This window comes from Sphaeroforma arctica, assembly GCF_001186125.1.
Source record: "Sphaeroforma arctica JP610 unplaced genomic scaffold supercont1.233, whole genome shotgun sequence".
NCBI lineage: Eukaryota > Ichthyosporea > Ichthyophonida > Sphaeroforma > Sphaeroforma arctica.
In genome coordinates this window covers 13982-25435 of record NW_014040325.1, presented here as the reverse complement: position 1 = coordinate 25435, position 11454 = coordinate 13982, and the positions used below count along the sequence as shown (strand labels likewise).

At 42.0% G+C, this 11454-nt stretch overlaps 1 protein-coding gene and 2 non-coding genes across 4 annotated transcripts in view; 1 reads left to right on the top strand and 2 right to left on the bottom strand.

Annotated features, from left to right (window-relative positions):
- Positions 1 to 6905, top strand: part of SARC_04251 — a gene marked incomplete at its 5' end in the record, with an annotated part of 14895 nt that extends 7990 nt beyond the window's left edge. Inside the window, 8 exons of one of the 2 annotated variants that reach the window (XM_014301920.1) lie at positions 341 to 413; positions 1598 to 1790; positions 2559 to 2663; positions 3095 to 3504; positions 4089 to 4206; positions 4840 to 4936; positions 5757 to 5936; positions 6598 to 6905. In XM_014301920.1, coding sequence (XP_014157395.1) covers positions 341 to 413; positions 1598 to 1790; positions 2559 to 2663; positions 3095 to 3504; positions 4089 to 4206; positions 4840 to 4936; positions 5757 to 5936; positions 6598 to 6695 — 1274 coding nt within the window. In that variant the 3' untranslated portion in view covers positions 6696 to 6905. Of the gene's footprint in view, positions 1 to 340; positions 414 to 1597; positions 1791 to 2558; positions 2664 to 3094; positions 3505 to 4088; positions 4207 to 4839; positions 4937 to 5756; positions 5937 to 6576 lie in introns of both variants that reach the window. The other variant, XM_014301921.1, reaches the window with a different exon arrangement.
- Positions 6906 to 7635: 730 nt separating this feature from the next.
- On the bottom strand, positions 7636 to 7709 carry SARC_30084. The gene has a single exon. It is a non-coding gene; the product is annotated as a tRNA-Asn (tRNA).
- A 2778-nt stretch (positions 7710 to 10487) lies between these two features.
- Positions 10488 to 10561, bottom strand: SARC_30083. The gene has a single exon. It is a non-coding gene; the product is annotated as a tRNA-Asn (tRNA).
- Between the last annotated feature and the right edge of the window lie 893 nt (positions 10562 to 11454).

The window sequence follows — 11454 nt, the reverse complement described above, 5'->3', positions numbered from 1 at the left end:
CACTCTGCGCTAGTGCTGTATTCCACCGCTTATCTTTCATCACTTAGTCTCGATCTGCGTTGAGATCACGCCTATGCTCAATTTATGTCGACATATCATTACTGCCTGTACTAGCTTACATAGCCCATCCGTCTTACTTTATGGATCTGTGTACCAGCTGAAATTATGAGAATACTAAAACCTCACCTAAGGTTCCGTATGTCGTGCTGCTGCACTTTAATATCGCTCGTATAGGTATGCTGGGTCGCATCTGGCGCAACTACGCCTTAGTTTCTATGTCAGAACTGCACTAACCCTCTAAACTTAAACCCTAAACCCTCAACCCTAAATATGGTTTTAGATGGGTCTGCCGACGACGATCGAAAGACGACGTCACAAAAAGGCGGAGAAAGGCACTCCGTGAATTGTGCGAAGTATGTGGGTGCCCCCCGCAGTTTCATAGCTGGGTTGTATGCAGTTGTCACGTTGAGAAAGCCTTTCTTTATACAATAATCAGTTGTATGCCTGTATTATCACATCGTATGTATTTTAACGTGCTGTTGGTGATTCTATCCCATTCACAACTATATACTATACAACCCCAATTGGCGCAGAAAACAAGGTTCTTCAGAAGTGAAGGTACATGCACGGTTTTAGCCGGTCAATATAGACATGTCTTATCGACACCGTGATGTTCCCATACATGGCAGTATTGGCTATAACGTAAAGCATGTGTTTATTTGTTCGATATATCCGTTTATAGTTCATATACACTTATATCGCATATCTATTAGTGTGGGGTTGTGTCTTTTCGTACGAACAGTGCGCAGCCAACTAGTTTGTTTAAGTCTTGTGTGTTTAAGTCTTGTGTGCATGGTTTAGCTGCATCAAGCGTGGGCATACATGTATTACATAACGCAATGTGGTTAAATTTATATGCGTAGTTGTGTGTGATGTTGTGCTCGTGTACTCAACCATCCCGTGAGACAATTTATTCTGGCCTACATAACTAGATAGCAATTCATATTTCGTGGTTTGCATGAATGGTTAGTTGTAGATTCGAACATGACTGATTTCTTACTCTGCCTATGTTATAGCTCTTTGATCGTATCGCGTACGCAATTGTAAATGTGTATCTCTGACATTTATGAATGTGTACATACGTATATGTGTGCGTCCGTATCAACACCCGTTGTCATTGATTGTAACATATAAAAATGTTTATTCAGAAGGCTCGAATATTGAATTGGTTTCGGAGGTCGGGATTAAGCCACACTGAGTTCGGCCGTGTCACCCAGTACACGCTGTTGTGCTTGTATTAAGACAGTCGTGTTCCTCATAAAATCGAATCTGATCTGAATGCTCACTTCACTTCTCCCCATGCAAAACTGTTGTTCCGACGTGGGCCAGTAAGCCTAATGTGTCAATTTGAATAAGCACTGTATGGTGTCGTGGTGCCACACATCTGGGAGAGGTGCAGATCTGTGCTGCGATCAACTTCCTGAGTAAGCTATGATCTATCTATCTGGTGATGTAGATCTGCCAACTGGTGCCGCGATCGTCTATATCCCAGCCTGCCTTCTCTCACACTCGAGTCACCCCTTGTGCTTCCTACCAGTTCACCAGTGGTAGCTATCGACATCGACAACGACGAGAGTCCTGGAACGGCGCCCACGAGCGATGCCTACGCACGCGCCTCTACATACGCCATACCACACGTCCTGACAGCTGTCGATTCCTCGCACGACCTACCCACACAGTCGGATCAGTGGATTAAACCAAACTCGAAGAGGGCCGGCCGGAATGGGCAAGTAGGTAGACTTTGTCGCGTATGTGTGAAGTGAGTACATGCCTGTGGTCGGAGAGTGGTGCGCTGATTCTGCCGTGTGCGTTTATGCTTGTGTATGTATGATAGTTGTATGCACGTTTAATGCTACATGTGGGTGAGCATTGGGCATGTGGTGTTAATCTACTTGTCCCTTCGGGAGTAGAACGCTCACTGCGAAAAAAACGGTTACATCACCGTCTACAGATGAATTTGAACAGTTCAAATGCGAAATGTGTGTCTGTTAAGGATGTTTGTATTTACGGGTGGTATCTCCATTCGCTTAAAATAGAGTGTTGAAATCTTACATTTATTGAGAATGTGTGCTTGTTGTGCCCATCACTGATTCCTAGGTTGACTTTCTTGCCATCAATTTTTTATGTTTGAATTGAATTGGAGTTTAGCAACATTGTTGCATGTCCAAGTATTTGGGACAAAACTAATCGGATTGCATCTACTGCGAAGTTTGGAACCGCATCCTTCATTCATATAGTTCACTGATTTCTGGTCACAGGCAATCCTCGTTACAGAAGCAAATGTATATTCTGTCCCACCATGAACATGTGGTGCCCAAACTTTTCCTTGCACCATGCATGGTTAAATGTATTGACGTACAACGCAGAGCGCAATAAGTAAGCAAATGTATATTCTGTCCCACCATGAACATGTGGTGCCCAAACTTTCCCTCACACCCTTGAACATGTGGCGCCCAAACTTTCCCTTTCACCATCCATGGTTACATGCGTTGTCGTAGAAAGCAGAGCACAATAAGGCTCCGCTTGTGCGACCCAACATCAAGGTCATCTATCCTGGGCGAGCGAAACAGATGGGCTCGAAAAGCAATCAGACCATTAAAGAGGTACTGTCGTTTGTGTACTTTCCAGTTCCTCGTCCTTTTGTTTTGTTATGTTCACACATACACACACGCCCCTCTCCAAAATGAAATAAACACATGCTCATGCAGAATACGCGGATGGCGGTAATATATACGTCAAACCTCTGAGGATCGTGTTCAATCACACATACACAGTTGTTGCGAGAATTTCTCATCTCTACCTTCATGCGGAGATGTTTTGTGTCATGTGTAACTCCTCGCGATTTGTTCGTCTGCTTATACGACTGAATGCGCCCTCCTTCGAATCACTGTCGACTTTGGCCCTCCGGTTTGAATTTGGCTCGAACGGCCACAAATGTTGAATACTTCTACTTTCCACATCAAGTCGGAATATCTATTATCTGCGATATTCACTTGAATTTGATTTGGCCTTGTTTTTGGCACTTATTGTACAGATGTTTGGCAAGTTGGAAGATGGGGCGAGCAGACCCAACCGACCGTATGCAGCGGCAATCTTATCGAGCGTTGCATTGAGTTCCAAAGGTCCAACACATGCCGAAGTTCGGGGGATCGCATCTCGGATAAGTGGAAAGGGTGCCGCAAGTCGATCAGACACTCACGCCGGGGCAACGGGTACGGGCCTGTTCAAGCAACCCATACGGCCAACACTCACGCACAGAGAGTCATACAGAGTTCAAGATGATAGCAACAAGTCGATTGCAAGAGACAGCAGCAGTCACGGTGCGCACAGAAGTACCGTCGAGCCTCAGCAGAAGACGAGAAGGTCGAATAGGGCCACAAACAGCACAGCTCAGGTGGCCAGCCTGGGGTTGGATGCTATTTGTGAGCGCACACCAGGGCGAAGGTATCACAACTGCATCATAATATAATGGGAACACACTCTCTATATGGCATTTTTCATTAACGTTGCTTCCACCACATGTCATGTGTGGTGTCTGTAATGTTTCCTTTTTTGTTCAAGCTATCTTCATATCTCGATAATAGCCTTTGTGATGGCCACTCTATTATTATCATATTGGGCACCACTGGTGACCATGTATAGCGCTCAGCTTGCTTCTCGTTATCACTTCGTGAACGCGTCAATGCGTTACTCTAAATCACACTGTATAGCTTCATTGCCTGTTTCCACTCCCTGTGGAAAAACTTGCCTTTGTTTGCTAGTACTCGTTGGTGAAACATATTTTCTGCGCTCTCTCACTGCTCAAAAGCCATATTGTTATAGCGGCGTGGTATTTGGCGCCACGCCTGGACGAACATGCTTTCCGCATCCACCTTTGATTCATCCGCTGCTGTCTGTAGCGATGATAAATGGGCAAACTGTGAACCTATAAATTAAAAACTTTTTGTTCAAATCCTACTTAAATTAAAGCTATGAATTTGAATAGTGGTATTTTTCACCACACTCACAAGCCAAAATCAACTTGCCAGGTCGCATCAACAAAAGAAACAGGGCCCTATATCAGTTGACAGTGACAGCAATGACAGTTTAGATGAGATTTTGTCCAATATGACTAAAAGTCAGCGCACCCGCCAGCAAACGGACGATGTATGTGAGCACGATGATTCCACGGGTGCGAGCCTGTAGGGAAATATTGTTCGCATTTTAAATGCACTGTGTGTATATGCAGTACGTGCTACTCTTCAGCCTCACCATTGCACTTTTCCTGAGTGATTCTCTCGTATACGATGTGATGTTTCAAGGGAGTCTTATCTTGCTGCACACACGTTCAAAGTTGTCACTAGTACTGATCATAAATGCGCCTGTCTTGAACTTCGAGAGGTTGTCCGACGCTCGTGTTGATGAGTTCTGCATCGTGTGCTATTGAGGTTTGCACGCAATGTTCTACTTTTCATCGCGTGAACAATATACCGGAATAGTCGTCTGTTGGGCATTCGAATTGATTTGTGCATGACATATCGCGTTTTGATCTAGGTTACGTTGAAGCGTTTTCACATACAAATTGATCAGTGAGGTGCTTGTGCTGTCTGATTGGATACTCAGTTGATTGTGCGGTTGGACGTGTGCCTTTCGGTCAGACACATTTTATAAAACACATCTATAGACAGTGAAATGTAACATTGTCCTACACTTACATTGCATTTTGTTTCGTAGCCTTATAGTTATATATAAATTACAGCACTGCAAATTGACCTGTTGTACACTCGACTTTCCTTCCAGGTCACTTCCATTCCAGCTACACACATCCACTCAACCTCTGTGCGCTTCGATGATGAGGACAATGATGCGTCAGATCCGCTGCGTGACCCGGACCCTGGTGTGTGAAAATAACTGCTCGCTTACCTGTCAAGTATGCGTACCTGATGTGATTGTGGTATGTGTTCAAGAATTTTTAGTGAGGGAACATTAGTGAAGCTTATAGATGCGTTAATGATCTGGGCTGATACGTACGTGGTGGCAAGCCACCGTATGCTTGATACAGAGGAAACCCAGATCGACAAGTGCATCTATATCAAACCCTTTCAGGACAGTAACGAATGTATTGACAAGAGCATCTGATTAGACGATCTGTTACGTAGTGGACTAATCGCCGCTGGGCCTTGGCCCAACAAACCAGTCAGTTCTGGTACGATGCTCCTCATGTCTTAGTAGGCAACATCGGTATTGAGCCATTTTACTAATCACATGCACAACGCCGTTGTGAGCTATTGAACACAGCACTTGTTTTCATGCCTTGTGAGGTTGGTCGTGGTGGAGTATGATATTTATCGTTGCTGTGTAGAATTAATCCCCTTCCCAAATTCTGCAGGCGTACTGCAATCTGAATCGATCTGCTTTACACGTCACGTGTTGACGTCTATTTGAACAACGATTTACGTCTCAAATGTGTAGTCAAGTATCGCATACTCTTTTCCCTTTCGGAAAATTCTTGTTGACAACGCTTTTCACTTTTCACCGCGGTTGTGTATCTATACGATCGTATACCGAGATTATATCCTTCTATATTCATGCGCATATCCTTGACATCGTTCACTGTAAAGTGTCTCAACATGTATGTGCCTAGATTCTGTCTGGGGAACCAGTGTATGAACTCGCGTTGCCCTGGTTCATAGATATGTTCCCTCCATCCCTGCTAGGTAAAACGGGTTATCTGACAGAAACGTACGACCCCGATAACATGATTGATGAGGCCCTATTTGCCAATATGAGTCCCATCAAAGGATTTGTACCGTTAGCTGAGCCCCATTCGCAGTTCCTCGCAGATCAATTCGGCAACTCGCGGGTGGGTGCCAAAGGCGTTCCGGCAAAAGCGACAGGTAAGGTTTCGCCCGGTGATACAAGTATGCGAGATTATGTGCGCATACGTAGCTAGGGTAAAGTACTCGCGATGTCTCTATTATCTTTAGTCTTTCTAGTGGTATGTGCTTATGTTATGACCACTTCATGTGCCATGATTTCGGCAGGCCTTTCTGCACCTACGATAATGAAATAAACCGAATCTTTGTCACGGTGTTTTGGCGATTGTGTACACGACTATGGTTTATTTTAGGGTACCTTGGATATATATCATGCTGTTGGCTATTGCTGTGCCCGGGAATATCTTACTACAGTGTCGTCGGGCTTACGATCCCCTGGAGGCTTCTTTATTCCACTATTTAGTGACTATCTAGTGAATGAGATAAACTGTAAGCGGCAAAGGGTTCTATCTCTTGGTCAGTGTCGATCAGATATTGGTGGGAAACACAAACACCTTTCCATTAACTCAAAAGAGAAATAGCCATATACGCATGATTACCTCTCTTTCTAGGACTTGCGAAATATCAATGGGCGTCATATGTTGTATAGTGAATGACACCTATTCAGGTGTCATATACCACTTTCATTTCCTCATCACAAAGGAACATGGTCGTTCGAATTTTCTCATATTATTGAATATGCATTCGACTGATAACGAAGTCTGTCCGCTTCACATTGCAGGATCGCGATCGCAAACTAGGAGACGCCCGGCCACTAAAAAGGCATCAGGGCGTGCTCGAGGGAGTGGGGGGTGGAATTATCGAAGGAAAAAAAAGTGACATTGCAGTATTGCAATCTGATATTTAAACAATTCTACGATCAAAATAAGTCTTCAGTATAAACTCTGACCCGTCAATGCTTTAAACTTTAGTGCTTTGTTGACGTTCAGGCGACCCAATGATAGTACAACTCGGCTTTGTGGCCCACTTGCTTGCGACGGTTTCCGTCTAATAGTGGAATATCAAATTTGAAAAACAAAATAAATACAGTTTAAACCAAGACTGACATCAATTTTACATAGATAGCTAAGTCTCCTGGAAATTTATCATCGTAAGCGAAAACGCCAATCTTCAAGCAGTACTGAGAATTCCCTTTGGCCGAATGCTTTTTGTTGCGAAATGTTAAAAATTCATCTGTGCAGTCTTGACCGTCACTATTTGAGCGTATAATGTGGTAGTTTTGTGTTGACTAGTGGTACTACTAGTTGTAGCATAGCAGAGTATGAGACACCTGCAGCTGAGTCAAATCTGACGTATATCTAGTGATACAGCAATAGAAGCAATTGTGTAAAGGTATCTCCCAGATAATGCTAAGTATATATATTCCTAGGAGAGTTTGATATGACCGATTCCAGATATGTCGATATCGAGTGAACGGTAATGGTACTAAGCCATGGTGTAATTGTTGGCAGTAGCTGTTGTAGTTTATGCACATGGCTTTGATGAGAGTTGAATTAATGGGTTACGAAACAGTATTATAGTTGGGGTGTCACTGTAAGCATGCAGTTGAATTTTATCTAGATGGTTTTCGGAGATAAACCTCCGCTTATCATCCGAGCAAAAACGTTGGACAGATTACCGTAGACACACCTGCTTCGAGGAAAAAACCCCCTTTTTGTGACAATAAAAATGAGTGTGAATTGTGAAATGTGATCAATTGGACCGGTGTCCCCCGAATTAATTAGTAAAAAATATATACAAATTATAAAAAAAATAAAAGTTGCTACGAAGGGGATCGAACCCTTGGCCTCAAGATTAACAGTCTTGCGCTACTACCAACTGAGCCACGCGGCAGATTATTTGGCAGAGAAATTATATATTATATACCCTTGGTTTTATAGTACTTTCTGAAAAAATGTAAATATTGACCTGTTTGGAAATTTTACAAAATTGTGCGCCTTTATGCCAGTATAACAAGGAAAATGTTATAACTTTTAACACGTGCGTATGTATTTTTTGGATACTTCAGAGCTTAATTGTGGCGCCAGTATGGGCGTGTACAGTTGCTTTTTGTAATGATCATACCTCGCGCCACAATATACATAAACCTGTGTCAACAGGCAGTCCAAATATCTTGTATGTATCGATGAAACGACTAAGGGATTTGACAAGTGGTGTGCAAAGTGCAGAATTCACACGTATGGATCTGTCAGTATGCTAAATGCACATTCGTGCAAAGTATCTGAAGCCTCGTGGCAAGAAACAGATAGCCTTAACTAAAGATACTGTAAATGCATATGATAGTAGAGAAGTGGAACACGCAAGTCGCGTCGCAGATAAAAACACGGCGTGATACGGAACAGATGATTCTTGTACATACTGTACCAATGGTACGACACACAGTGGGGATGTTGGCATTTTAAATGAGACGGATACAAATGCTAGCGAGTATAGCCGTATAAGAAAATAGTGCCACAATACAGTTTCTAAAGTGTCTTACAACACTCTTGTGAAGTAACACTCGTGTGAACTGGAATTCACATTGCAAAGAAATTTTTAGACTTTGTGACTATTATCAAGAATGTAAGCGCTAAGTTCGAAATCAGCCGCAGGTCCATGTCGTTAGAGAATAGAATCGTACTCTGGGTTGGGATAGTTAGGGAAAGATTGGACGAGGAATTATTGAAATGGACATTTGCATTGGCTGTATACGAACAGCATCTAATATACTCTATGATACAAATGATGCACTCCTCTACTTCTTTGGGCAGAAGATGTATGCCCCTGTTAATCTATTGGCGAAAAAAAATGGTGAATAGGATGTGGCTACCATATTTCCAGTTTATGGGTCATTATGAAACCGCACTCACTATGGATTGTACATATTTATAAATATATATATATACCCTATCAAACATATAAGCAACATGATATGCTTAATATTTTAGTTGGGATGACAACTGTCGAACGTTATTGTTTTGTGTCGCCTGTATGTTGTGGTAGAATCAGTGACCGCATAGTATCTGAACTCAACGAAGAAGAGCTTTTGCGAAACTCAGAAAGGGTTTCATTTGTATGGGAGAAAAGGTCCTCCACAGGAAGGTCTCCTGATAGATGGAGTGAAGTACAACGTACGTTGAGTACTAATAATCGATTCATCTCAATCGAGAACGCAGTATCAAAGGGAATTGCTGCCTCGGGAATTTACTTCGTGAGAGCCAAACTGCCAGGCCAAGTTGTTTAAAGATTACCGATATTTTCTTTTTCTGCAATGCTCAGGATGTTGCAATATATTGCACTGATATAATATCTCCGCTAGTCGGTAGACAATATTATATCTTCTTGATGTCATCGTGCAATGCCCGGAGTTCGACTCGTTGTGCAAGTGTTTCAGGTTTTGTTCCTGTATGCTCCACTGTCTTAATTTAAGCAACAGAAACCTCCTCTTATCTTTTTTGCTTACGTGCATGGGGAGCAACGCTCTGTATTGCTTTACGAACACCACTCTTCTGACTTTTCCATGTGGCCAATACATCTGAGAAGTTATCTTGCCTCTTTGCTGTTTTCTGCCTTTCTCTTACAAGCTTGCCATTGTTTGGTACCTGTGGACACGTCCCCAACAGACCTGTACAGCCATTAATGTCACACTGAGTTAGATAACCGGAGACTTATACAACGGCATCATAATCGTACCGCACACAGTCGTTCACGTTACTCCATGATGAATATTGCACCATGTACACATTTTCCTTCGCAACCTAACCCGCACTGTAGTATCCGCTAGACTGTGCACAATGCTTATTCTGCTGAATGACAGAGATTAAACGAGGTATACATGCATGCACAACAGCTTTAGATTCTAATATACATGCGACGATCTCAATGCACATCAACTTGAACAAGCTTATTTTTTTAGTTTGATCTATTATATGCGCAGCCACACGTGCTCGAACTTTCTCGTTGACGGCTATACTGAAAAAATCTACAGTTTTATCAGAAAATGGTATTGAAACCAAATATCATTTACACCTTGGCATTAATATGAAGAGAACTCAGATAGGTTTGGCATTGGCAAAACAAAACACTATATGCCTGCGATGGCTCTATTTGCTTAATATATGGATTATAAGTCCTGGTACAATAGTCGTGACACATATCATGAACAGATTACACACCACGATACACACATCCCACTGCTTTCAATGAACTTTAACGAGTACTGCATCTTCTAACACCAAGTGCATAATTGAAAGAAAAAAAGAAGTTATCATTCATATCGTCTCTACTAGGTATCATGATGTCTACTACCAACTTCAACGTATTATCCATTCCTAATATACACAGAAGACCACCACGTAAACGAATATGCCTAGTGTACGCACACCCTGTAAGAAGTGTGTATACTACGAAACACCCTTCAGTTGATGTGGAAAAAAAAGCGACGCGGTAAACATGCACAAATGAAAAAACATGACATATTTTACGGTCCAAAATGGAGAAAGCACAGTTCTAGTGACATGGCTGAGATCTAGCGAGACGGCAAATTCGATCTCGTTTGAAATGAGAACAGTTGCGATCCCCAATTTAATTAAAAAAAAGGGTTGAAAAAAAGTAGATCCGATATAGAAAAAGTTGCTACGAAGGGGATCGAACCCTTGGCCTCAAGATTAACAGTCTTGCGCTACTACCAACTGAGCCACGCGGCAGATAACTACAAATGAAAAGTTATGTATATAATATATGTTCAAAAATTGTTTCGAAATATCTTACTTCACACTTTTGGGCGAGCATTAATATATCTAAAACAACGCGCATCACCGATAAAGAGCTCCTGATTTGATGTAAAATTTTGCCACCGTTTTTATTCTTTATTGATTGTGTGAAATATAGCTAACGTGTTGACCTTGAGTACTCATTATTCATTTATAGTATGAACTTAAGCTAAGTAATGACCCTGAGTACTTATCTCTTTGTTTATGAGATGTACTACATCGACTGTTTTGATCTTGATCACCTTGTTCTATATTTATAAGTGGTGCCCATTTACCAAGATGTTGAGGGATTGTCTGGCTACACACCTCTCACTTTTCGAGCGTGACAAAGGTTGTTTTGAAACTACGTTCCGGCCTGATGAGGTATCGTTGGGGTCCCAAACATTCTGCAACTTAAGCAAGTGAACCAGTCCATATAATTTTGGACATAGGGTTTGATTCCATTCCACACGAGTCCATACCATACATTGCTTGAAACCAGACGACTGACCTTAGTCGGAAAGGAAAACTCCAGCGTGCATTTTCTACACCCACCCCGACATGGCGGTTTCATTCGCACGTAGCTGATACACACTGCATTCATACTGTTAACACGCTGGTGCACCTCAACCGACCACAGAACACTTGATGCAGCTCAAGAGAGCCCGTAACCAAATTGCTCTGATTCAGCACCATCATCGTCGGATTCATAAGATACCAGTGCTCTCTAGTTGTGTTTTAGGGTTATATATATATATATATATATAGTTGTGTATTATATATATATATATATATATATATATATATATATATATATATATATATATATATATATACTATATAGTATA